Raw genomic sequence first — 24,994 nt, 5'->3', positions numbered from 1 at the left:
ATACTCGTTCCCCACTGAAAATTTTTTCATTTAATGTATTAGCAACAAGTGAAACCTGAGGGGGTTTTGGTTTCTTCCTGCTTATTTCGTACCAGGAAAAACTGCCCAGTTCAGGAGCTTCACTTCTCTGCGTTGTACCAGCACATCTAGAGCAACTACAGAATGAAAGTATTAAATAGCAGATTATGACAGTTCAAGGGCTGAATGGCCTCAGAACATCTCTAAGGAACACTCCCATCACTAATAAAAAGAATTCCTATACAAATGTTCCACCTAAACAAATGAGTTTCAGAAAAATAGCTCTAAAAATCTGAGTTATAACAATGCCAAACTCCTTCAGTGTTCTGCATCTTCTGAAAGGTCATCTTTTCATACCGCTTTTCACCCATTTTTGTTACTGAACTGTGCAGAAAGCAAGAAAATATCACATTAAGAGTTCTCTTTCATCCCATTGGCTTCTCATCACTGCAACATCACTCTGTCATTCCCTACCGAGAGTAGACATCTCCCTTCAAACAATGTGTATCATTCAGCTCACAAGTAAATATCAAGTTTGATCTTATTTTGTCTAGCCTACATTTCATGCTTAGTTCTTTAAGTGTTTGTAAATTATGTAGCAAGGGTTATAAAAAATAGTTGAAAATTGGATGATGTTTTCCAGCAGATACATTTTACAGATAGGTTAAGAGCTCTGAATAATTTTGTTTACCGAGTGCCAAGCAACACAAACTCACATCTGCCATAGCAGAATGATTCCATTACTTCACATCTGTCTTCAACATCACAACCTGTGTTTCCCAACTAATAAATTTCAGACCAATAATTTCACATCCATCACGTGGTTGAAATAAGTTATACCACAGGCTGTAATGGATTTAGGAGTTTTGTGGTGGGTACACAGCAAATTGAGCAAGACAGATTTTCTGCTGGTAGGCAGAATACCAAGATGATCCCGATTTATCAGAAACATATTTTAAAATAAGTGAGCAAGCCCAACTTTGTAACTCTTAAACAAGACAAGCAAAATATTATGCCAAAGAAAAGAACAGTAATTTCTACAGTCTTTTTACCACTAATACCCCAACTGTATTTATCATTGTAGGACTGATTGTTCTCATCAAACCACTCGAGGGGGAAAAAAGCATCCCACACCCTGCAGAAAGCTGTATTTGCAACAGTGACTGCTTTAGAAGTAGTAAGTTACTAAATAAGCAATGTTTCAAACAATTGGTGTTTAAGACGCTAACCTTCACATCACTTTCCAAGTGAGCGTCACCGATATATCAGAACATTCAGAGATACATGGAATTGTCTGGGAGTAGTAAGCTCCCTCAGACAGTTAGTTTATTAAAATTCACAGTCCCAGAAGAATTCCAAAAATCTTTAAACTCAAAAAAGATGGTGTTAACACTTAGAGTAACACATTAACGTATTTACTGCGTCAGTAAGCTGCTGAGGGTGTTTTTTACACTGTCTGAAGAGCCAGAGCTCACGAAGCAGTAGTGATACAGATATATATGATATGCTTCACTGCTCCCACACGCACTATCTTTGAAACACTAACAATATGCAACATTATTTCTCCTGCAGATACTATATATCAGAAAACATACCTCTATATCCTGTATTATCTTTGGGTATAAGGACCTGTAAAATGAATTTGGGGGCCCATCTGTTGGTCTGTTTTTAAACAGGTACTGATCCCTAGAAAGAACCAGAAACATATTTTTCATTTTACCACAAAGAATCCAAACTTTCAAGAAATTCAAAATCTGCACAGAACAAAACCTCATGACATATTCTCACAGAACACTTGTAAGAATTTTTAGTATTGCCGTCACAACCCTTACGACTTTACAATTTGACAGCTGTATTTGAAATATCCAAGACTAAAAAGATAACGGGTGTTTTCCTTATGGTTTTCCAAATTAGAGTTCACTGCTTCACAAGGAGTTTTAGACAGCAAGGAGTCGTCCTCTTGCTCTTTACAGCATGCCTTGCATTTTCTCAGGCACACCACTAGAGAGCACAGAAAAGCAGTTTTCTAAAGCAGAACACCTTGTTTCTTCAGATACCGGTAAAGGATAGAAAAACTCCGTTGACACAAACATAAATGGTTTCTCTTTGAGAGAAGCTTCTGCAGCCCAACCAGCTATTTTATATTTTAAGCGCGCAAAAAAAAAAAACCAAACAAAAAAAACCAAAAAAACACCCACAAAGCTTAACTGGAAATACTTCACTCAAGAAAAAGCCCTGCAAAACACGCTGCTGCTAGTTTTTGTGAGCTGATTCTACCTGTTAGTTCTCCCTGCAAAACAGAAATTACAAATTTGCAGACAGACTTACCACAAGAAAGCAAGTGTTGAAAGACACCGGTGCATGAACGGGCAGGGGACAAAGCCAGAGCAGAAATGGGAGCTGACAGCTTTCCCCACAGCCACCCCCGCCAGTGCACGGCGGAGATACGGATCTCTGTGACACCAGCTTACTACAAGCTTATCGTTGGCAGAGCTCACAATTAGGGAAATTCACAAAGGAGAACGCTGTGAAAGGTGAATTTAGTTATTGCCGAGGTACTTACCAACCCCTTCTTTCTGACAGTCCCTTCCATAGCGGATCTGTGCGTACCATTCTTTCAATCAACTTTTTCCATAGCATTCCCTCAGAGATGACTCTCTGCCACTCCTTACATACCAGCTCTGCTGCACAGAGCGATCTGGCATCAAGATAGGAAAGGATGTTTTCTGCTATGTGATCTAAGCCTTGCTCTACAAAGAAATAAAGGCAATCAAAATGTCAATCACAACACAGTAAACTACTAAACAAGCATTGCAAGACATTCAGAGAAAGCCAACATAGATTTAAGGCACTGAAGCAACATGATAATTGAATTATCATACACAGAAGCACCAGTTACAAATTAATCCATTCAGGCACACCAAAATATCTCTTAACTCTTTACTCCTTTTCTGGTACAATCTGCCTACTGGACTGTCCCATTTTCACAGAGCGAGAACGGGTGCAAACCAAAATTCAGCATAGTGTGCAAGCAGCAGAAAGCATTCGGTTCTTCTGGGCACAGAATCCTGGACTTTCTGAGCATGTAATGCACGGGGCTACACGATCCAAAAAGAAGATAAACCTGAAGCAGATGCTTTACTAAGCAGCAGTAACAAAAAATTAAATTATTGATTCTTTAACCATTCCCTTACATATAACAATGGAACAAATGCAAACAAATCCAGTAGAAGCACGAGCAAAGATTCTGCAAAAACGTTCTTGCATCAAGTGCGGGGACATCTTTTCTAATTAAGCTCTTTCTGTAAACTGCAGGTGCCAAGTCCACTCCTGAATTTCGTTCAGGACTCTGGTGGTAGAGGATATGCCAGAGCCACCACGCCCCGCAGCCTGGTGTAGGGAGGGGAGATCAATGAGAACGAGTTTGACAGTAATTTGTTAATTGCAAATGGTGCTTTAACATCTAAGGCAGCTCTCCCCATTCCGGGTTTACACCATCACTAGATTCCATACTCGGAGAACCTACTATTGAATGGCTTTGACCAAAAGCTGGGGGTTTTGAGGCTTCTCTTCATCTAGAGAAAAATTCAAGTGGGACAGGTTTCTTGAAACAACTTCAGGTTGAGTACATTAGACTGCAGCATTCAATACAGCATTTATTTTGGGGCGAATGGATGCAATTGTTTCAGCTAAGAAACCTCAGGATCAGCAGCAGTCAAGCAACTCTCAAATAATGAGAGGTGACAGCTCAGCTTCTGCATCGCAAGTTCCAATGCAAAGTAAATTTAGTTTAGCTTCACGAAGATTTCCCAGTGTATTTACAACAGCCATATGGACAGGTATTATCTTAGCATCTTTCCTGCACCTGCTGCTCTCCCACCCTCGGGGCACACCGCCTTGTCCGGCAGTGGAGTGACCTGTGAGTTTGAGTACCGCTGGTTTGACGGCGCTGGCTTTACTGGGTCAGAGAATGAGGTCAGCAATGTCCCGCAAGAACACTCTCCAGTAAAACACCACCCCTCCAAATGAGAGCCCTCCGGCAGCGCTTAGACATCCCAGAAACACCATCTACCCGGGCGACTCTCACGCCTCACTGCGCCGGCACCATCAGGCATGCTGCTCAGCAAGCAATAGCTGTCAGTGGACTGGGGAAATGCTGACTTCCATCACGAAGGCCCCAGCTACCAGAAGCAGCTTCTTAACCCCTGTGATCCTTTTATATCACAGCAGGGTTAGAAATACATATTCAATGCACTCGCTGGCAGAAGTTCACATACACCAGAACTGGGGTCCTGCCCATTGATCCAGGTCTGTGTAAGGCAATGTGCTGCGTGTATTATTTCACAAATATCAGTTAATGCTTATCCAAAAGCCCTAGGTACTTAAGTTGAAGCTGACAGAAAGAGTAAGCGCATCAACAAAGACGAATCATACAGTAAGGTGCCACCACAGATCTATCAAGGCATACGCTGCATGCATTTACTTATGGTCTTTGCCTAGAACTTCTCTCCTGGTTAGATTTTAAAACCTAATTGTAGTTGAATAAAGGCACATACATGGAAACCACTTAGATAATATACTTGCACTGAACTTTAAAACAGCAATCAAACGTTTCTTGTTCATATTCCAACCACAGTACCATTGGTCCCACAAAAAATCACTGGTAAGTCTGTTACTGATGTCAAAGGACCTGCAATTTTGCTTTCTCAAAAACTCCACTAAATCAGAGATCTAGAATAACTTCACTTTCGTGAATAACACATGCCAGTTGGCCAAGCATGAACAAAATCTTTCAAACTAGGAGATGACGACCTTTTTAATTTTCCAATTTATCTCATGACAGCCTACTTTAGGCTTCAAATAGTCCTGAAAAATCAAAGAAACTACTGTTAATATTTTTTAAGAATTAAGAAAGTGTGTTCATATAGTCCTCCACTGCATGCTAAATTTGGCATGGCCTTCATAAAAATGAACAGCAACAGCAAAGAGAATCCAACGCATGTAGCTGAAGAGCATTTGATGTTTCTTCTACTTAATTTAGAGAACTGTAAAAAGGCTTTAAAAAATAGTGAAAGCTCCTACAATGTAAAGTGGGTTTATACAAATTTTTCAACACCAGTCATAATATCAGATTGAAATAACTGAAACGTAACAAGGTCCAGACAACGGGTGGATCTCCAATCTAACCACTTCCAAAGCAGCAAGTCCTCTCCTAGCAATACCACGCCTCAGAGCAGCTTTAAGCTGCGCCATCTCCTACACCAGCGGTTTGCAGAAAACATCAGGGCATTTAAATACATTGTAAAAGTGGTCTTCCAGTCTGCTGCATCCCTAACTCTCTAGTAAATATCAGCTTTGAGATTCTATATACTGTTTACTTTGGATGTATTTATCTTGCTGTGATGTTCTGTGATTTGAAACAGTTCTCAAGGTTTTTCTGGAAAATATAATCATTGTAAGGTCATTTTCAAGAGTTAGTTTAAAACCGTGAATTCTTGGGTAGCAGGAAGACAAGCTAATTCTTTGTGCAAAGTGGAGGACACAGCTAGATAAAAACAAAGCAAACAAATGAGTCTGCTGAGCAAGCATTTCTCTGCTTTCGAAGGTTACAGGGGTGATCCACAGGGCACATGTTGTGTTTTAGCGGACAGAGATCTAACAGTTACTTCAGACTTCAGTACAAAACGGTTGTGTTCAACAATGTAAGCTCAACCTACACAGCGCAAGTGACTGTCTTGTACTTCTCTAACGCTGCAATCATACAACACAGTCCCTCCCATACTTTCCCAGCACACCACACATTACATTTTGAAGAGGAATAATTTTCCACATGCAGCATTGCAGTTCCCAAAGCAAACAATGCACAGGATAAGGCAATTAACCACCATAATTGCAAGCCCTGTATTAGCAGGGCAGCACACTGAGGTTCCTGTCTAAAAGGTATTTCAGGCTCCCATTTCACTGCACCATTTTTCTTGCAATAGCCATTATACCACGTCTGAGCTTAGATCCCCCTTCTCTCCCCCTCCAGGGCACCAAGCTAGCATGCTCACTACCCTCCCAGCATGGGTACCACAGTTCAGGGCTAACGGTGTATTAATATTCACCTCACGCAGGGATATTTAGTCAAACCAATAGGTACTAAGAGACTGTAGAGCTAAGAAATTACAGAAATCATAATTCAGCTCAACCAGTATCAGGCTACTACGTTTCAAGCTTACTAACTAAATATAAAAATGAATGATTGCAGAGTTTGGAAGAAGTTAGAAGAAACGAAGAGTAAACACCAAAGGTTACAGTTAAACCAGAGGACCCAGAAATTATTAAAAAGAGATGCAGACCCTCCAATGCCAACAGTACTTCTGTACCACGTGGCAGAATGGCAAGAGCAGCGACTTCTGGCTTCCAGCTCTCCCAGAGATACAAGGATGCTGTCCTGCCTTTTCCATGGGAAAGGCATTTTTAATCACCAGTGCTGTGGCAGAAGAGCAAAGGCACACATCAAACTAACCTTTTCAGATGACCTTAATTCCTCCTTGTTAGAAGAAAAACATGCTCCAGCTATCTCTGGGTTCCAAACAAGCCAGTAGCACAAGACACGCTGCCAACAGACAAATCTTTTAATGTCTGCACTTTTAAGGTGTAAAATTCTTTATTCCTACACCTGAAAGATTGCAGGTGAACGAGCAAATGAACGACACAAAGTTCATCAAATAAACTGGCCGTACAGCCAAAGGAACAGCTGACCTTCACAGGCACATTTTTGGTCAAACCACCGCTATTTATCTCTAGCAGTCGTCATGACGGGACGGCAGGATCCGTGCCGAACAGATACCCATCTACTGGATGCTTTTCTCATCCCAAAGTCAAGAAGTATAATTCTGCCTAATTGGCATAATTTCATAAAACAACCATATCACATGTATACTACCCTCCTTAGAAGGGGGAAACTTCATACTACTTGACTAGAAGTGTTTAAGCAAACCCTAACTCTGCACTTCTTTCAACCATAAACTTACAGAAAGGTTATGGGACAAGGTAGCCACGCTGGCACTGGAACACATTACTAACACCTTGCTTATGGTTTTGAGCAATTTTTGAAATGTAAAGATCATGAACTTGTCAGATGTGAAATGAACAATTCCCAAGGGAGAAATAAACAGACAAACAGAAGATGTTCAAACTATGTTCATGCACAAAATAGTATTTTAAAATTTTATCAGTTACTGCCATCTCCTGGCAACAAACTAAATACTTCTCCTGCCCCGAAAGAGAGATGAGAACTCCGAGGAGCTGTACAGTTACCAACAACCAGCCTAGCAAAAAGGCTGCACTGCAAAGCATTTTTTGAACTCAACAAATGCATGGTTCTGTGGGGTTTTGTGGGTGGGTTTTCGGGGTTTTCCCCCTTATTCTGGCATTCCTGTATCACCTTTCAGAAGACACTGAACCGATCAGCTTGCGAGTGGACTTTGCAAGGCCGTTCAGAGTTAGCACTACCGCATCACTCACTTTTCAATAGCAGGCAAGTGTTTCTGAATCAACTACAAACACTTCAGGAGTTTCACACGCAGCACACAGCATGTTCCGTTATTAGAAATCCATATGTTGTGTTTTAAATCCCTTGTGCAAGTAAGAAGATACCTGTCATTTAAGTAGTTTCAGAAGAATTTGATTTAGATTATAACTTTGACACCATAAAAAAAAAAAGTACTTGGATGTCGTCAGGACGGTAGACAGCACACACCGGGGCTTGCTTTCTATCCTCCTCACACCTTTAAGCACAACGTAAGCACAGGATTGTTAAGTCCGTGGTTTTATGATTTTCTATTCAGAAATGAACATGATGTCCAAGTAATACAGTATGTGTATTCATCAACTTCCATTCAAATGCTCTGAGTTTTATTTTCCTTTTGAAATACTGTGTTTCAAAAAGACAGTTATCTAGATTAAATATAATTGCACAGAACTGATTAAGAAAAATGATACATGACAGAGCAGGAGCATTTTGCAATTGTTCCGTCTTTCAAACAGCAGCATTCAGAAGAGCAGCAACAATCCTCTGAAAACCAGTCGTGAAAATGTGGATCCAAAGCCACCTCTCACGCTTCAAGTCTGGAAATACAACCTGAATGACCAAGGCACCACCACCAGTGCGTCCAAAAGCTAAGCCTTTCTTGGAGAGACCAATGCTGCCACTTCCCACTGTCAGAAGCGTGATCTGAAGCAGAAGCGAAGAGCTGGCAAACCCCGCTAAGGCACCGTGACTTCATTATTGCCATTTCCTCAGGCAAGAACAAAGACAAACCTCACCACGCCACTGGAGAGCTGGCGCCAGCACCCCCAACCAAAGCCTCTCCGCCACTTTTGGGAACGGTGCGACAGGGACTAGGCTCCAGAGCGCAAACGGGACTGGGCATTACAATGCGTTTGGTGCCTTTCTGTGGCACGTGCAGAACTCGGAAGTATCAGGCTAAGACACAGGTCCTTCTCAAAATCCAAGTTATTAAAAAAATCATTTCATTCTAACATACACACCAAGCATTTAGAGACAGGGCTAGAACGAAGTTCCTAGGGAGAATAACTCCCCAAACAAATGCAAAGTACGAGGATAATCTTCCTTCCTAAGATGACTTTTGTTTTCTACAAGCTGGAAATGTTCTCGAGAAGATACAGGCTTGTCTGCTACCTGCAGCAGGATGTTTTACAGAACTACCAGACTAAGTGCTTGGAAGGACAAAAACCAAGCAACAAGTGCCCAGCTTGTTTTTATTCACTTCACCAACCCAAGGGTTTTTCAGACGCTTGCTTGTGGTGTAATCCTAGTACCAAATGCTCCTTCATGTTTCACTGAACTAACCCAAGGTTTTCAATATCGGCGACAGCGGACTGCAATGAGCTTATCTCCACAACAGCGACAACGTACACATGCAGGTATGTCAGCCTGGGACTGTACGCTTCCAACACACACGCCCTGTTCATTACACAGCCAGTAGGTCACTGAGTTTTAAGGATCAACTGCGAATTACTAGGTAAAAGCTATTTACTAAGATGCGTAATTTTCACAATTCTGTATAACGCGGTCACGGTTAAAAACAGATTTTTAAGAAGTCAGAAACTCCAGCATTTTCTGATGTTAAAACACAGCAATCTTGTCTTCCAGGAACACGGAGAGCCTTGAGAGCTGCACGCTGAGCACAAATGCTTTGCAATCAAGCCGGTTCTTTAGATTTTTACTGCTTGCAGAAGTGCACGGATTTAAATTGTTCACATTAAAAATAGACAACTAGTGAAATATTTACCCTAATTAACATAGCAGGAACAGGTCCAAAGCACAGATACTTAGACAGGCCCACTATAATTATTTCAGACAACATGTAGGACTAAGTTTAAGACATACTGAGGCCTGAAATAGCTGCTTATACCTATTTTACATTAAAAGACACTAAGCATTTATTTTTATAAACAATTTCTGAAACAGGCACTAAAACCTAACAATTTTATCTAGTAAAATGCATCCAGCATTTATTAGTACACTTTTCAAAGAAAATCATTACTCCCAACTCTTCTGCCTCTACAAGCGCTTTTGCAGTTTTATAGAAAATGGTGAAAAAATACAGCTGTTGTTGATTATAGGTACCAGACAAAGGTTTGGTTGAATTTCAATAATAAATTAAAACAATTAAAATCCATTGGGATTGCAAAGCTCAACGTGTAAATATCATTTAGTATGAAAATGAAACCCAAATGTGGGATGTCAACTCTGTAAAACTGACTAACACTAGATATGAAACAGTCACTTAGATCACGCAACTGCACAGGCTTTTATTATTTTAGAAACAAATTTCCGAAGAAGCCTGGCAGGGTTTGACTTGCCTGACACAGCATACAGTTCTCTTACAGTTTTAACACACAAAAATACGGAAGGGACTTTCTTTCCTAATCGAGGGTGACAAGGTAGTGCTCACAAGTCAAAGTTCTAATTCGTTTAAGGAAAGGGCACAAGTTGGATGAGACCATGCGAGGAGTATTACGATTAACATCTTAAAGATAATTAACACAATCAAAAGCACAGGGGCAACAGAAGTTATTCTTGCAATTATGCTGTCCACTACAAACCGCTGTCTTTTGAGAGTTGTTTTTCACATGCCAGAGGAAACAACACTGGCAGATGTGGAAAAAGAATGAGTCTCGGCTTCTGAGCCACTTGATCACCGCACTCGCAGCCGCTGGTACAACTACACGCCACGCAGCTACAGCTGACACAGCTACTCATACGCCCACAACGGTGATCTGCAGTAAAGGAAAGAGCCCAACCACAGCTCAACGTGTAAGAACAGGCGCTGCAGACTAAACATTCTGCCACCACTTACAGAAAAGCACACCAGAATTATCAGGTTTTTCCACTGAAGTGAAGGGAAGCCAGATACAACAAACTTTTTCCATTTTTCCTGCATTCTCACAGGTGTAAAATCAGTATGGACGATAGCAATCAAAAACTGTTTCCATTTAAAAGAAAGGAGTTTTACTTCTTTAAGACAAGTGAAACTATCTTTTAAAAGTTAGTACTTTACTGTTATCTTTTAATGTGATGTTAGTCCAACACAGGATTGATTTCAATCAACTCAGATGAAGTTCTTGGGTAAATTTATACGGAAGTTCTTCAAGCACCACATTACCTCTAAGAAAGGCTGAGTATGGGAACCGTTACAAGTATTTACATCTTCAAAAGCAACAGAAGTTGTAAATATATATACAAATGTGGTGTAAATAAGTGTCAGCTGATGCAGCTCCCAAAAATTTCTTAAGAATAAACACATAATATGAAAGAACTTTGTATCTCCATGGTATCAGCCCTGAGGTATAAAATAAAAGCAAACAAAATAAAATTATAACTGAAGCTTATACTTGCATAGGATGACCATGAATGCCTATTGCATTTTATATATTAGTTAATTCCAGATACTCCCTAGAGAAATCAAAATTCAATATTTTGAAAGCAATCTGGAATAAACATCCACACTAGCTAAAGGAGACAGCTCTCCAGTCAAAATGAGGAGCACTTCTTTGTATGTGTGGCCAGACAAGTGAAGTCTTCCATAAAATAACTTCCATGAAACTGAGCTGTGGGGCAAAAGGACATTTCTCCCTTTCATAGCCCTCTTTCACATTTTTAAGCCTGTTTTTTAAGAAAACAGAGCACACATGAGATCCCGTATCACTTCCTGTGTCCTACCGCACGTTCTTCATCCCCCTCCAACTACTAAGAAGTTCATTTCAGTCATACTTGACAGATGAGCCAAAAATCCCCTGCATCGCCTCCAAAAGTTGAATTCCTCCAGGTTTTGTGAAAATGTCACAGCACTGCAGAGATCAGAAACCCACAACACGCAAGCAGCATCCTGTCTGTTTTGGCTTGGCCTGGATAAATGCCAGGTGCCCACCAAAACCGCTCTATCACTGCCCCTCCTCAACTGGACAGGGGAGAGGAGATATGATGAAAGGCTCAAGGGCCGAGACAAGGACAGGGAGAGATCACTCACTAATTACTGTCACAGACAAAACAGACTGAACTTGGGGAGAAAAGGGAGTTTAATTCATCACCAATCAAATCAGAGCAGGATAGTGAGAAATACATCCAGATCTTAAAACACCTTCTCCCCACCCCTCTCTTCTTCCTGGGCTCAGCTTCACTCCCGTTTCTCTCCCTCCTCCCCCCGAGCGGTGCAGGGGGACGGGGAATGGGGGTTACGGTCAGTTCATCACACGTTGGCTCTGTTGCTCCTTGTCCCTCAGGGGGAAGACTCCTCACACTCTGCCGCTGCTCCAGCATGAAGGTTCCTCTCACGGGAGGCAGTTCTCCACACACTTCTCCAACGTGAGTCCTTCCCACGAGCTGCAGCTCTTCACAAACTGCCCCAGCGTGAGTCCTTCCCATGGAGTGCAGTCCTTCAGGAACAGGCTGCTCCAGCGTGGGTCCCCCATGGGGTCACAAGCCCTGCCAGCAAACCTGCTCCGGCGTGGGCTCCTCTCTCCATGGGTCCACAGGTCCTGGCAGGAGCCTGCTCCAGCGCGGGCTCCCCACGGGGTCACAGCCTGCTTCGGGTATCCCCCTGCTCTGGTGTGGGGTCCCTTCCACAGGCTGCAGGTGGAGATCTGCTCCACCGTGGACCTCCACGGATTGCAGGGGAACCGTGCCTCACCATGGTCTTCATCACGAGCTGCAAGGGAAGGCTCTCTACTCCAACTTTTCGGGCACCTCCTCCCCCCTCTTTCTCCACTGACCTTCATGTCTGCAGAGTTGTTTCTCTCACATAGTCTCACTCCTCTCTAACTGCTGTCTCGCCCAGAGTTGTTTTTTTTCTTCCTTTCTTAAATACATTATTATCACAGAGGCACTACCACCGTCGCTGACTGGCTTGGTCTTGGCCAGCAGCGGGTCTGTCTCAGAGCCAGCTACCACTGGCTTTATCAGACATGGGGGAAGCTTCCAGCAGCTTCTCAGAGAAGCCATCCCTATAGCCCCCCCACTACCAAAACTTTGCTATGCAAACCCGTAACACTGTCCCAGACACCGGGAAAGTCCATGCACGCGAGAGCACCTAAGCACACCAACAGCTACAAAAGCTTCAGAGCTTGTAATGCAACCAGCCTTTAAGGGAACTTTACTTCAGTGGTCCCTGTGCTCAGAAAATTACCGGTTTCCAATCCCCTTACGATTCGTATCACCTCCTCATCTGCCCTCAGCACTCACTGTCACGTCTTGGAATTCTTGGGATAACATCCACAGAGGACTCACTCACTGCAGGTGTGAATCTGTGCTATTACACTGCCAGTGGCAACCAGAACATTCTGACCACTTACTTCATGCTTTTTTCTCACTCTGGAAACAATGTCCACACATTTACGTTCTAAAGAATCAAATTAATCATTCTCCCCAGCAGCAAAAGTCCAGCAATACAATTCCTTCCAGAACTTCATGGAAAAATATATACAACTTACCAGGAGATTGAAAGCTAAAGATTCTATATACCTAGTTATTACTGCTCTGTGTTTTTTCCAAGAAATGCATACAGCAAGTGTAAGAACAGATTTCATATCTGAACTACTGATACAGGTTTTCACTGATCGGTGGCAGAAGGGGTTCTGAGCAACTGCAGGAAAGAATCATGGCTGGACTATACAATAAAAATCCACAAGTGCTTTTGCTCTTGAGTCAGCAACAAGACCACACAAACTAGATCCACTCATCTAAGAAGGCAGCTTTTCATTTAAGATTCGTGCAACTTGGAACAAAACAGACACGTAAAAAAGACTTCACAAATGAAAACACCTCTGTAGTGTTTCCTACACCTATGGGGTCTGTATGAAAAAGGAATTCAGACCAGAGCTTTGCAGAGATACACCTGCGACAACTCCGTCCCAATTTAAACACAAACCATTCTTCAACATATGTTACTTACAACTACTTTTACGTGGAACAACACTGGCATCCAGTGGCCAATTCAATTAATCACAGAAGGGAATGACTTCAGCTACCCTCCTGCATGGCTTTTGACTAGGAAACATCACTTCATCTATACAAGACAATCTAAATCTGGAGGATGTTCCAAAAACTTTGCAGACACTCAAAGTACTAAAGAAAAAAAGTATTTGTAAATGCACCTCTTGTAAAATAAACATTAATTTACCTGGTAATGCAGTGATGAAGTCCCGCTGTAACATGGGCTTCAAGTAAGAGTTAATATGTCCATGCTGATAGTGACACATTCGTGAAATAAGGTGTTCCACAAATTCGACTTGATCTGATTCAGACCACTGGTCAAAATATTTAATACACAAGTCTTTTTCCTTTTCGTAGTTTCCTTCCGATGGTCTTTTTCTCGAGACAATCACAGATGAAGTTCCATTACTTATCTGTTTTTAGAAAAGGAATAGCAGTATTTAAATATAAACAAGAATCAGAACAGCCTCACAAGAACTCCTGAAGAAGAAAACGTGAAAAGATGCAAAGAAATAATCAACAGAATTATATTTTAAAACACTTTCTTAAAGCTATGAGTTACGCCATACAAATTTTATCTTTCATAGATAAAGATGACAGGACCTTGCTCATAACTAAGTTACTTCTTACACTGAAAGACTTCGATTTCCTTACACCTCTTACCACTTCAACAGCAGGGAACTGCACTCTTCTTGGAACAAACTTTTCCAGATTAAACCAGTGGTTTCTGCTGCACATTGCAGTGCGCAGTAGAGGCAAGCTGCAGTCTGCCTCCACACGATGGACATGGGTTCCAACAGTTAAAATACTACACATTTAGAGACATACCAAAGTTGGGTATTAATACCTTACTAATCAAAAATTCCAGACCCTCATGTCAGTGTTGAACTGCTTGTCCATAAATGAAAGCTGATAATTTCACAATGTCAAGGCCTTATTTTGTTCTTGAAAACCAACTCATGTCAGTATTTGGGACATTCACATAAAAACACCATTAAAATCCCGGGAGCTTTAGCTACAAACAAGGATGCTGCAAGAAGAACACTCCAGGACTTGCTGCTAGTTAGTAAATAGAACCAAAGACTGGTGCCAAGCTCTTCTGAGAGCCCTTCAGGAGACCAAGAGGGCCACTGGGCTCTCTGAAATATTCCCAAACTCCTTCACAGCAAATTGGCTGCAACTCCTTGCCATGTAAGGGTGTAGAATTTTTCCTTTTAAACGACAGTCACATGCTCAGAAAGGTTGAACTGCATTCCCAAGTATCCTTTGATGCAGAATTGTCCTTTCAAGGTCAGCAAAAATGACAAAATCTGAGAAGATCTAGTAATTTCTCAAGTATTATTCACTGACATCGTCCTTCACTTGAAGGCTGAGCTAATTTTAGGATGATACAGTCAACTACATAGAAGGATGATTATGCAGACCTAAGATTCGGAAGTTTCTTCAAAGCAGGAACATAATATACCATGCCAACTCTTTCTATGCGAATGTTAATCTTACCTGCCATAGGGTATTTTTCTTTGGAGACTCATCTTCATTCTGATCCTCCATTACTGACGTGTTCTAGGAAAGAAAAGAAATCTGAATTCAAATTTTTATTCTATGACAATTCCTTGCTCTACAAGCATTACAAAAAAGCAAATCAATTGAACAGATAAAATTCGTTTTCCCAGTAAATGGAATTATCAAAGATTTCTGGCCACAAAACCTCGGTATTATAAATATATTCCTCTTTTAACTGACATGTTTATCAATTCCATTTACTGTAAAGATAACTCCCCAACCCCTCTTCAATTTCCTGTGACAGGTTTTCAAGCAGCCTTTCAACGCTTTTCTCACTGGGAAATAAATTCACTGTCGTCCTACTCAAGTCAAAGTAATTAAACCCGTCAAAGTAATCAACTAGCACTTTCTGCCAAAGTTAAATTGCATATGTCTAGTTGACAAAAAAAAAAAAAAAAAAAAATCACCATACACTACTGACATGCAACAGAATATGAATTTTTTTTCCAGCTCTATCTTACCACAAGGAGGAGGGACCGTTCTCTGCAGAACGTCTCTGTAATTCACTGCCACAGTCTGTGTCCTCTAACCCTTGGCAGTCACCATCTTTCTTCACCCTGACTTAATCACAGTCCTCTCCCCACACAACAGCTCCTCCCTACTGTTTTCTTTCTTCCCTTTCATTCGAGAAAGAGATGCAAGAACTTCTATAAACACTCAGCTGCAAATGTTTCTTTCAGAGATTACCTCAGTTCTTCAAAATCTTTCACTCCTTTCTTCCCTTTTTGTTTTTTAATTATCTGCTCCCTTTCACTGCCCACACCACAGCGACCATCAATTTCTACCTACTCGTTGGTATCCCACATCTAAGCAATTACTGCTCATTTAGCTTCCCACCAACCCTGTCCTCCCCGTTATTCATGTCTAGGAGACACTGGCTAACTGTTGGAGGGCTACCATGAAAAAATGAGCGTCTTAAAACATTGTATTTGCTTCAGCCTTCTTCCCCTCTATCAGCTGTCTCAGCAGAAAGAGGAACAACGCATTCAAGTAAAACACATGATGGAATAAGCCACACAATTCCTTTACTCTTGCCATCACAGATTATGGATTAACCCCTGAACTGCTACATCCAACCCCCATTCAAAACACAACTCCACCTCAAAAGCATTCACCACTTCATCTCCTCCTCTTTCTTGCATAGGGATGCGCTGCACCAAAACCAGAAAGCTTGAAAAATTCACAGTATTGCCCCTACAGGCAAGCCTTCCTCCACTGCCTGACTACAGCGCTTTGTCTGAAGTTCACCTTGAACTTTTTTCTGCCTTGCAGTTAGGTATGAAAACACAAGCAACACACAAACAAAAGATTACATTATGAAAACTATGTCCACTGGGTGATGGGAAAACTCCAGTCTATCTGGCTGCAACACGCATAACAATGACAAACAGAAGCCCAGGAGATGGCTAGTGAAGAATCCAGGAACGGACAAAGGCAGTAAAGGTTTGATGTGACTCCACAGACACATATATTTTAGTGTTTCTGGACATATATAGAAGAGTACCAGTGGAAAAGTAAACCACACTTTCCACGTTTTCAAAATTGTAGTCTCTTGAGGGCCACTCCAGTTAAGAATAACCACACAGTGTTCATAACCAGCACTACTGCTGATGTGCAAGCCATGTGCGATGATGCTCTCCCAACGCACGGTGCCACAAGAGGGAGCACAGATCAGGTGTAGTCTCCACTGCTACCCAAACGGCCCCACCAGCAAACATTACTCCAGGGAAGTGCACCAGGCTTTTTATAATTTTATTTTAAATCTGAATGCATAGAAATACTCTTTACACTGATTATACATTGTTGACAGTGTTTTCAATTACTACTTGCTTAAATGAGTGAGGAACATCTCATCCCCTTTTGTAGCTGAAGGATAAATACATGCACTGATCCTCTGAGCTAAGAGCAAGGAACGGAAACTCTCATTGAGAATATCAAACATGGATGGCTGGGGTCAGCACATTCAGCAGAAATCCCACATTACAGCAATTTAGCCCCAACCTAACCATCCTTCAACAGTTCACAGGAAGACCCTGCCATTGCTTTCTTCTGCTCCTTTATTGGGAAATGTCTTGGAGATCATTGCTAACTCCCTGGGCTGTAGGTTGAGAATGGTCTCCTACATGCTACATCGTTTCACTCCAGGGTATTGGGCTTGTGTGGTCAGGTTTTGGTAGCACAGGGGGGCTACAGGGGTGGCTTCTCTGAGAAGCTGCTAGAAGCTTCCTCCATGTCTGACCATGCCAATGCCAGCTGGCTGCAGGCTGGACCCACTGCTGGCCAAGGCCGAGCCCATCAGTGATGGCGGCAGCATCTCTGGGATAACATATTTAAGCAGGAAAAAGAAACTGCAGCGGGAGAGAGGAGCAAGAATGTGTGAGAGGAGCAGCTCTGCAGACCCCAAGGTCAGTACAGAAGGAGGGCAGGAGGTGCTCCCGGCCCCGGAGCAGAGGTTCCCTGCAGCCCGTGGAGCAGACCGTGGTGAGGCAGGCTGTCCTTGCAGCCATGCAGGCCCACGAGGCAGCAGATCCCTACCAACAGCACAGGGAGGACCCCACGCCAGAGCAGGGGGATGCCCGAAGCAGACTGTGACCCCGTGGGGAGCCCATGCTGGAGCAGGCTCCTGCCAGGACCTGTGGACCCGTGGAGAGAGGAGCCCACGCTGGAGCAGGTTTGCTGGCAAGGGCTTGTGACTCTGTGGGGGACCCACGCTGGAGCAGCCTGTTCCTGAAGAGCTGCAGCCCGTGGCAAGGACCCACGCTGGAGCAGTTTGTGGCTGAGGGGCTGTACCCCATGGGAAGGACCCACGCTGGAGCAGGGGCGGAGAGTAAGGAGGACGGAGTGGCAGAGACAGCGTGTGATGAACTGACCACAACCCCCATTCCCTTTCATCGTATTTTCTCTCCCCTGCCCAGCTGAGGAGGGGAGTGATAGAATGGCTTTGGGGGGCACCCGCTGTGCAGCCAGGGTCAGCCACGACACGAATAAAACTAGAGCAGAGCAGCACTATAACACAAAGGGTGCAAGAACACAAACTTCACCAGAATGATGACAGACTTCCACAGTAGGCTACTGACTGCAGAGCAAGTTTTTGTCTTCAGTGTGCACCTACTGAGTTCTACTGCGCCTCTGCTGCTGCCCAGGTAAAGAAAACTGTGTAGCGGACTTTAAGGAGATGCTGCATCCTTGGAATGTCCACTGATGCAAGGGAGAAGCAGGACAACTGCATTTCTCCTGCCCCTCTCCACTTGCTCCTCCTCCTTCGGAGCATCAGAGCACATCTTGGCTAAGAGGACAGTGTCTTAGCTCCACAAATAGGCAACCCGGCACACGCAGTGGTGCTCCTGAGAGATCTCCATGACCTCTCAACACCTGGGCCATGAATGTGGAGGCAGACTACACGGACTGACTTTTAGGCTGGAAATTTAGCATTGTATTTATGTATTTAATTGGGAAGCAGGTAGCTGTGTTAATTTAATGGCATCTACTACAATGTTTCTTGCTTTTTCTCATTTCCCATCCTAAACTCATTCCACATTTTCTTACTGTATTTTAGAGCTTGAGGCTTCTTTCTGCTCCCAGATATACAGCTTGTTTTCCCTATTATAGCTTCTATTCCTAATAAATCCTCTCTACTCCTCTCAAACAGTGACTCTTTGGGGTTATTCCCCAGATCACCTACATCCTAACTCCATGGACTTTACACACTGTACACAGACGTGTGTCTCTAGAGCACTTAAGCCTACTAACTGAAGACTAAAAGATGATGGGGTGGATGCTGCCCTGTTGTCTGGAAACAGCAATTAGACAACTCTAATCTGCCCTGTACATCCACAGCACTTGGCAAAGGAAGAATGTCAAAATTCCTAACAGCTGGTGTCACTAGTCCGTGCTCGGGAAGGCCTCGAACTCTTGTGCAAGAAGGACGACAGGCATCTACAAGTCCAACTCTTCCCTTCATCGCGCTGTTCCCTTCTCTCAGCCTGCACCTTGCTGTTTACCCCACCCACCCTCTACATAAAGCTACTGTGCCAGCCGCCTCCGCAATTTTCCCAAGCAGCCTGAAAGTGCATTTACCACAGACTCCACTCCATTGCCCTGCTGCTGAACAGAACACTCACCTAGTGCAAACGGTGAGTTCAGTTACTCCAGCAAGGCCTTGAGCGCCTACAATACTGACCTCCGCTTGCGCACTCTGAAAGAACACGCTCGATTTTTTACTCCCACAACCACAAGAGCCTAGCAGCTTCTCACAGCGGAAGCGTAGCTGCTAAATATTGCCAATTAATCCCATTTATAAGTTCCTTTTTTCCAGAAATTCTTGTTAAGTTGCTCACAGCTCTTGCAAAAGTAGAATGATATTTCCAACCAGCTGTCTTTCCTTAATTAGCCCGCCTGGGATAAGCGCTCTCCATCCCCTAACTGGGAATGGCAGCAACAGCGAAGCGACAACACTGGGTCTAAGCATAGATGTGTTCCGTTGCCTTATAGCTGTTATAATCCAACTGAAAAAAGTTACACTGAAGAAAGCCTCTGTATTTTCACTAATGGTAAAACTAGCAATGGCAGTAAAATCTACAAAAATTGCTCTACAAGCTGTAGACTTTCAAAAGCTTGTTTCCTGGAGACTTGCATCCCGTGTTCCTCACCTAGTTCGGCAGTAACTTCAGCCTTCTTTAGTCTTTCTGTTCCACAATACCTCAAATCTTTGGGAGTTCTATGAGATGCAGATGAACATGGCAAACAGGTTCACAAGACACTCGTGCAGAAAGAGGTACTGACAAGCAGTGTAATTACATAAAGCTCATTTCCTTCGGAGACTATGAAATGCTTCCAAAACAAAAACAACCATGAATGATCCCCCAAAGGCAAAAGATTTTGTAGGTATTACAAAACTTCATATATCACAGTTCCAATTAAGATCCTTAGACACCTGGTAGCAACTAAAACTGGCATCTCAGACATAGTAGTTCCACATACGTATGACTGCATGGAACTAGGTGCAAAAGCACCTAGGTTTTTCTGTAGATCAATGGCACTCCACGTGCAAGGCTCATCTCATCCATGAGAAACATGAAAAAAAGCTGCCTCTCTTCCAGCAGAACTCTATCAAACCGGTACAGGCTAACCAGATTGCTACCAGATGCGTGCTAGCTACAGGCAGGTAATGCTTAGGTGTGCACCGTGCTTCAGGACTTAGGAGTGGCCTTTAGTCACTTAACTGACTTCGAGGAGAAACAGCTTGGTGCAGCTTTGTTCTTTAACCCAGTTTTAGTCCCAGTATCGAGAGAGCAGTTACAGAAGTGACAGCAGTAACCCTGGGAACAGGGACAAGACACACAAGTAGCAGCAGCAGTACCTAGCAAGGCAGACAACATTGCTACGTTTCTTCAGGGAGAAAACTTCCCTAGCAAAGAATGGATTCACAGGATACAAAGGATGGGTGGACAAAACTCGACAAGAGCTGGTTTACCTTGAAAAAAGGAATAGCAGTCTTCAAGCATATTTTCAGCTATAACGAAAGGGAAAGAGATAGAAAACAAGAACTTCTATTTCCCACTACCCTTGAGACTACCCCTGTAATTCCGACCTGAGTTAAAGATCAAGCTAAATCTTTTAAAAATCTGATTTTTGAGAAAATTCCCATGCACTGGAAAAGATACCAGGAAATTTCAGTTAAAATTACAAAATAAGCAAAACCAATCAAAACGATTCAGCTAAACAGGCTCCGATCTCCTTTTGCAAATCACATCTACAGCTGACTTTAGAGAAGCAGAAGAAACGAGAAAAAAATAAATAATACATACTTGGCTATCTTGAAATCAAACACAGCAGATTAAGCTTGAGCTCTGCATAGCCAAATTGCCTCCCGAAACCCGCTCGGCCAGCACAAGGACTGCTGAAGGTATTAATTAGGGATTCACCCAGAGGAGAAGAGGAATCCACTATCCTATGTGACAACTGGACCACATCGGTAAGGACGAAAGCTGGGTAACCATCTTTACCATCTAAAAGCAATGAGCATGTGTCCTTCACGGCTTCCTGCTTTTAATATAGCCAGAAAACCCTGAACAGTTCAAAGTATTTCAAAATGAATGCAAGCCTCTCCTTACGATGTAATGGTCACTATTTTCTACTCCAGGAACCCGTTAAACTGTGTTTATTAACAACTTCTTGATACTTGATCAGGGAGAGGAGGGGATATTCTTCTTTTAACTACCAAGAGACTCCTAATAAAAATATACTGGAGCACAAACACTAAACAAGGCTGGAGAACCACTAACTTAAACTGCACAAGATGTGAACCAGCTCTTCTCACAGCAAGGCCCAAATCCCTTAACGTCTCACATCCCTCAAAATCTGTATATACCAGTCCGCAAAGAAACGCAGAAATACCACAGTAGTTCCAAATGCCAGGTCAGAAATAGGTGGTCACTGACAAAGTGTGCTTATCCTCACCACTGCAAAGAAATTTCAAAAATCTCTTTAGAAGCACAGCGATAGCTAAATGGAGAGGAACAACATAAAAGATTCCCATATCAATGCAGTAAGCATAAAACGGTATGGACAGTTACTCAAATCTGGGCAAGAAAGCTGTTTGGCTTCACAAAGACGACGGCACCAGCAACAACACACCTCTAGCTACAGGTTTAACCTCACTCACGTTGCCAAGAGAAAGTGTTTCCTCACAATACTTCGCTATTCATGATGTAACAAGATAAAACATGCTTTTTTTTCTTCCCCCATTCAGTGAGACAATCATACCTTGATGCAGGGGGGAAAAAAAAAATCCCTTGCGAAAAGTAGAAAATAGAGCCCACGGCCAAATGATTTTCCAAATAACAAGTTTCTGAAAATATCTGATGGTAGACAAACTCAATCCACTGCCCAGTGTCACTATAAAGCACTTTGAAAACAAAGCTCTAAGGTTAATCAGGTTAAACTTGATGTAGTTTTAGGCAGTCCCGCGAAAAGCAGGGAGTTGGACTCTATGATCCTTATGGATCCCTTCCAACTTGAGATACTCTATGATTCTAACTTGAAAGTTAACTCTGCTGACCACGGACATGTCTATATTTGACATCTGTATTAGTAACTGCTTGTTTCAGCCTAAACTATTTATGTAAGCACTAGAGACCTGCACAAATTAAGCTCAATACGCTTCACTTCTTACCTAGCTAGCTATTCTCCCAGTTGCCACGTTTTATTTTAGTGTAGTTATTACTGGAAGTTTAACCAAAAATATACTTGAAATACTAAAAGAGTCTACCAAGATCCAACAGCTGAAGGCAAAATTAGAAAAAAACCCTCATACTGAAAATAAGGCGTCATTTTTATTTGGCCTCTGACTAACCACCAAGAAGTTCACAGGGAGACAGGGTAAATTCAGCACCAGCAGGCAGTTCTCCACTTTGTGTTTAAAGTCTCTAAACACAAACACCATATTTTGACCACAAGTTGTAGATGTGATGTTTTAAAAAGATACCTAATGCTTTACATACCCAGCTGGACACCTCAAGGGCCCACTTTTAAGGAAGTTTTGTCCAGATCGGTAAATCCCCAAAACCCAACAGCTGCCTGCTCCTGTCTCTGCTCAGAGGAAGAAAATCTCGAGTCATTCTTCACCTAAATGTTCCAGATCAGTTATTCTGGCAGGTTCGAAAGAACGCAGGCAGGTACTAAACAGGTTATCTTCTTTACTCACTAAGGCTTTGACAACTGGCAATTAGTACAGCTATTTTAACTTTGTTTCTAAAAATTAATATACCATTACATGTTTACAGAAGATCAGCAAATCTCTTGATATTCAATGTATCTGACTTCACACTAAGTTAATCTCAGAAGTCAGATCAGTGTGGGCTGTGTCCACAGATGACTAAACTATGCAACTTGTTTTATAACGAAATTATACATGAATAGTATCAGCAGTTCAGAGTGACTATGCTGATCCAATTCCACGAAACACTACGCAAGGGCTCCGACTCCACCACAGAGCTCTCGGTGATGCCACATCCTTTTAACAGGCAGTCGTATGCACAATCTGCAGCCTGAACCCACCCTTTGGTTACTCCATATCCCAGCCTGCAAAGCCCAACCGCTGATGAAGCAAGTATCCTAACAGCAAAATCACCCCGCTGGCTTCTGGAACTTCAGAAATAGTGCAATACAGATCCTCATGAAGATCAGCATACAAAAAAACAGTTATTCACTGATTAAACTAGCAGTTAATTTAGGACATAATAAGAAACAAAAAAAAAATGTGCTACTTCTGTCCAAGTTACCAGGTAATTTCAAGCATGCCAGTATTTCTGTCACCGAAAATCCGGGAATAAACCTCGTAACACCAACGTGCATCCGACGTCGCAATAAAGAATGCCTGCCTTTTAACACTACATTGGTGTTACGAGGTTTATTCCCAGATTTTCAGTGACATTTCCACCCAGCAAACAGACAGCGCTAGGAAAAAAACCACAATTATTGCAACCCCAAGAGACATCCAGTGTTTCCAGCAGCAGATACGGTTTCTAAAATTAGATGGGGAGGGTGCTTTTCATCCATCAGCAAATTCGAGTTCTCCGTGGTTGGGGCTTTTTTTTGTAAATGTAATGGCTGATGACTTCTTCGGGGCGGGCTTACCTCAGCAGGGACCGCGGGATCATGGCTGACCTATTCCTTGCGTAACTGTTTCAGGCACACCCTAACTCTCATTTAACTTTCTGGGTGTCTGGAGTCAAGAGTCAGTAATCCAACGCTGCCTGTATCCATCCTATATTAATACGTGGTATTTACAAGGACAATGAGGAGCCAATTGTGTAATTGTAGCAATTTGATGACTCATCCCTGCACCATTCCGAGTGCCGAAGCACGAACGCTTGCAAAACTTGCACATCAGGCAAACTGCTGAATATAAATATGTTGAGCCCCATATATATATTTTTATCACTTTCTCTACACCTGCCCCTCAAAACTGAAAGTACCAGTTTCGTGCAGAATCAGCTTACTAAAAAAAAATTAAAATGGCAAATGCAGTTTTAAATTCAGCTAGGCAAGGTCTGGGGGCTACATTAAGCCTTGCTGTAACATTTTCCACAGTGCCTGCCTGCTCGGCTCAAGCTGGTCGTTGAAAATATTTGAATCAACAATAATAACTAAAAAAAAAAAAAAAAAAAAAAAAATCTTATGTTGTGAAAGAGCATCCAGTGGCAAGGGGCAGCCACCAAGTCTCATTGCAATGCTCCTCCTGAGGCTTACTGATCATGTTTTACTTCGGACGAAAACTGGCTCTATTTTCTAACCAGCTGGACTCTGCAGCCTGTCCCAGCCAAACAGGAGGTTTAATTACACCTTCAGCTTACAAGTGCTGCTTGTTTTCAGCTGCCTCCGTTCATGCCTTTCACTGCATGGTCACTCGCCTTTCCTAGCAGATACTCTACGTGTGCAGTACATTAGCAATCCACATTCTCGCCCAGAGCAGAAAAATCTCAATACTGAAATAGTACATTAAAGCAGTCATCCGGCTTCTCGTTGGTATCACTGCAAATGGTTGCATTCGCTTTCCTAAAATATTTCTGAATTAACTTTCGCAACTCTAGAGTCCGAATACCCCAGAAGAGAAATCCTCTCCGCCTGCAAATAATCATTCCAACAGTAAAATGTTTGTATCAGGAACATCAGAAACACGGCTATGACAAACTGGCTGTAGGAAAGTACACAGAGACCAGGAGCAAGGCACTGATTTTCTTTATATTATTTTTTTTAATTAAGAGAAGTTACCTCACGTTCTCAGCTACAATTGCTATTATTGTTTTTGCACTAACAATATTGCTAATGGTTCATCTAATTAAATTTCCAAATAAACCTATTTAGGTAGAACCTATCTGCAGTTCTAATCTTAATGCATCACGAAGT

The 24,994-nt window shown here is 42.4% G+C and overlaps 1 protein-coding gene across 4 annotated transcripts in view; it reads right to left on the bottom strand.

Moving 5' to 3' along the window:
- Nucleotides 1-24,994, bottom strand: part of FBXW11 (F-box and WD repeat domain containing 11) — a 78,465-nt gene that overhangs the window by 23,566 nt on the left and 29,905 nt on the right. For all 4 annotated transcript variants that reach the window (XM_075442002.1, XM_075442004.1, XM_075442006.1 and 1 more), the window contains 4 exons: nucleotides 15,023-15,085; nucleotides 13,710-13,935; nucleotides 2,582-2,768; nucleotides 1,614-1,704 (listed from right to left, as the gene is read on the bottom strand). In XM_075442002.1, the coding sequence (XP_075298117.1) occupies nucleotides 1,614-1,704; nucleotides 2,582-2,768; nucleotides 13,710-13,935; nucleotides 15,023-15,085 (567 nt within the window). The remainder of the gene's footprint in view (nucleotides 1-1,613; nucleotides 1,705-2,581; nucleotides 2,769-13,709; nucleotides 13,936-15,022; nucleotides 15,086-24,994) is intronic.

The sequence above is a fragment of the Opisthocomus hoazin genome, chromosome 23 (assembly GCF_030867145.1).
Source record: "Opisthocomus hoazin isolate bOpiHoa1 chromosome 23, bOpiHoa1.hap1, whole genome shotgun sequence".
Lineage (NCBI taxonomy): Eukaryota > Metazoa > Chordata > Aves > Opisthocomiformes > Opisthocomidae > Opisthocomus > Opisthocomus hoazin.
The sequence above is the reverse complement of the archived record's forward strand: the minus strand, read 5'-3'. Positions and strand labels throughout refer to the sequence as shown.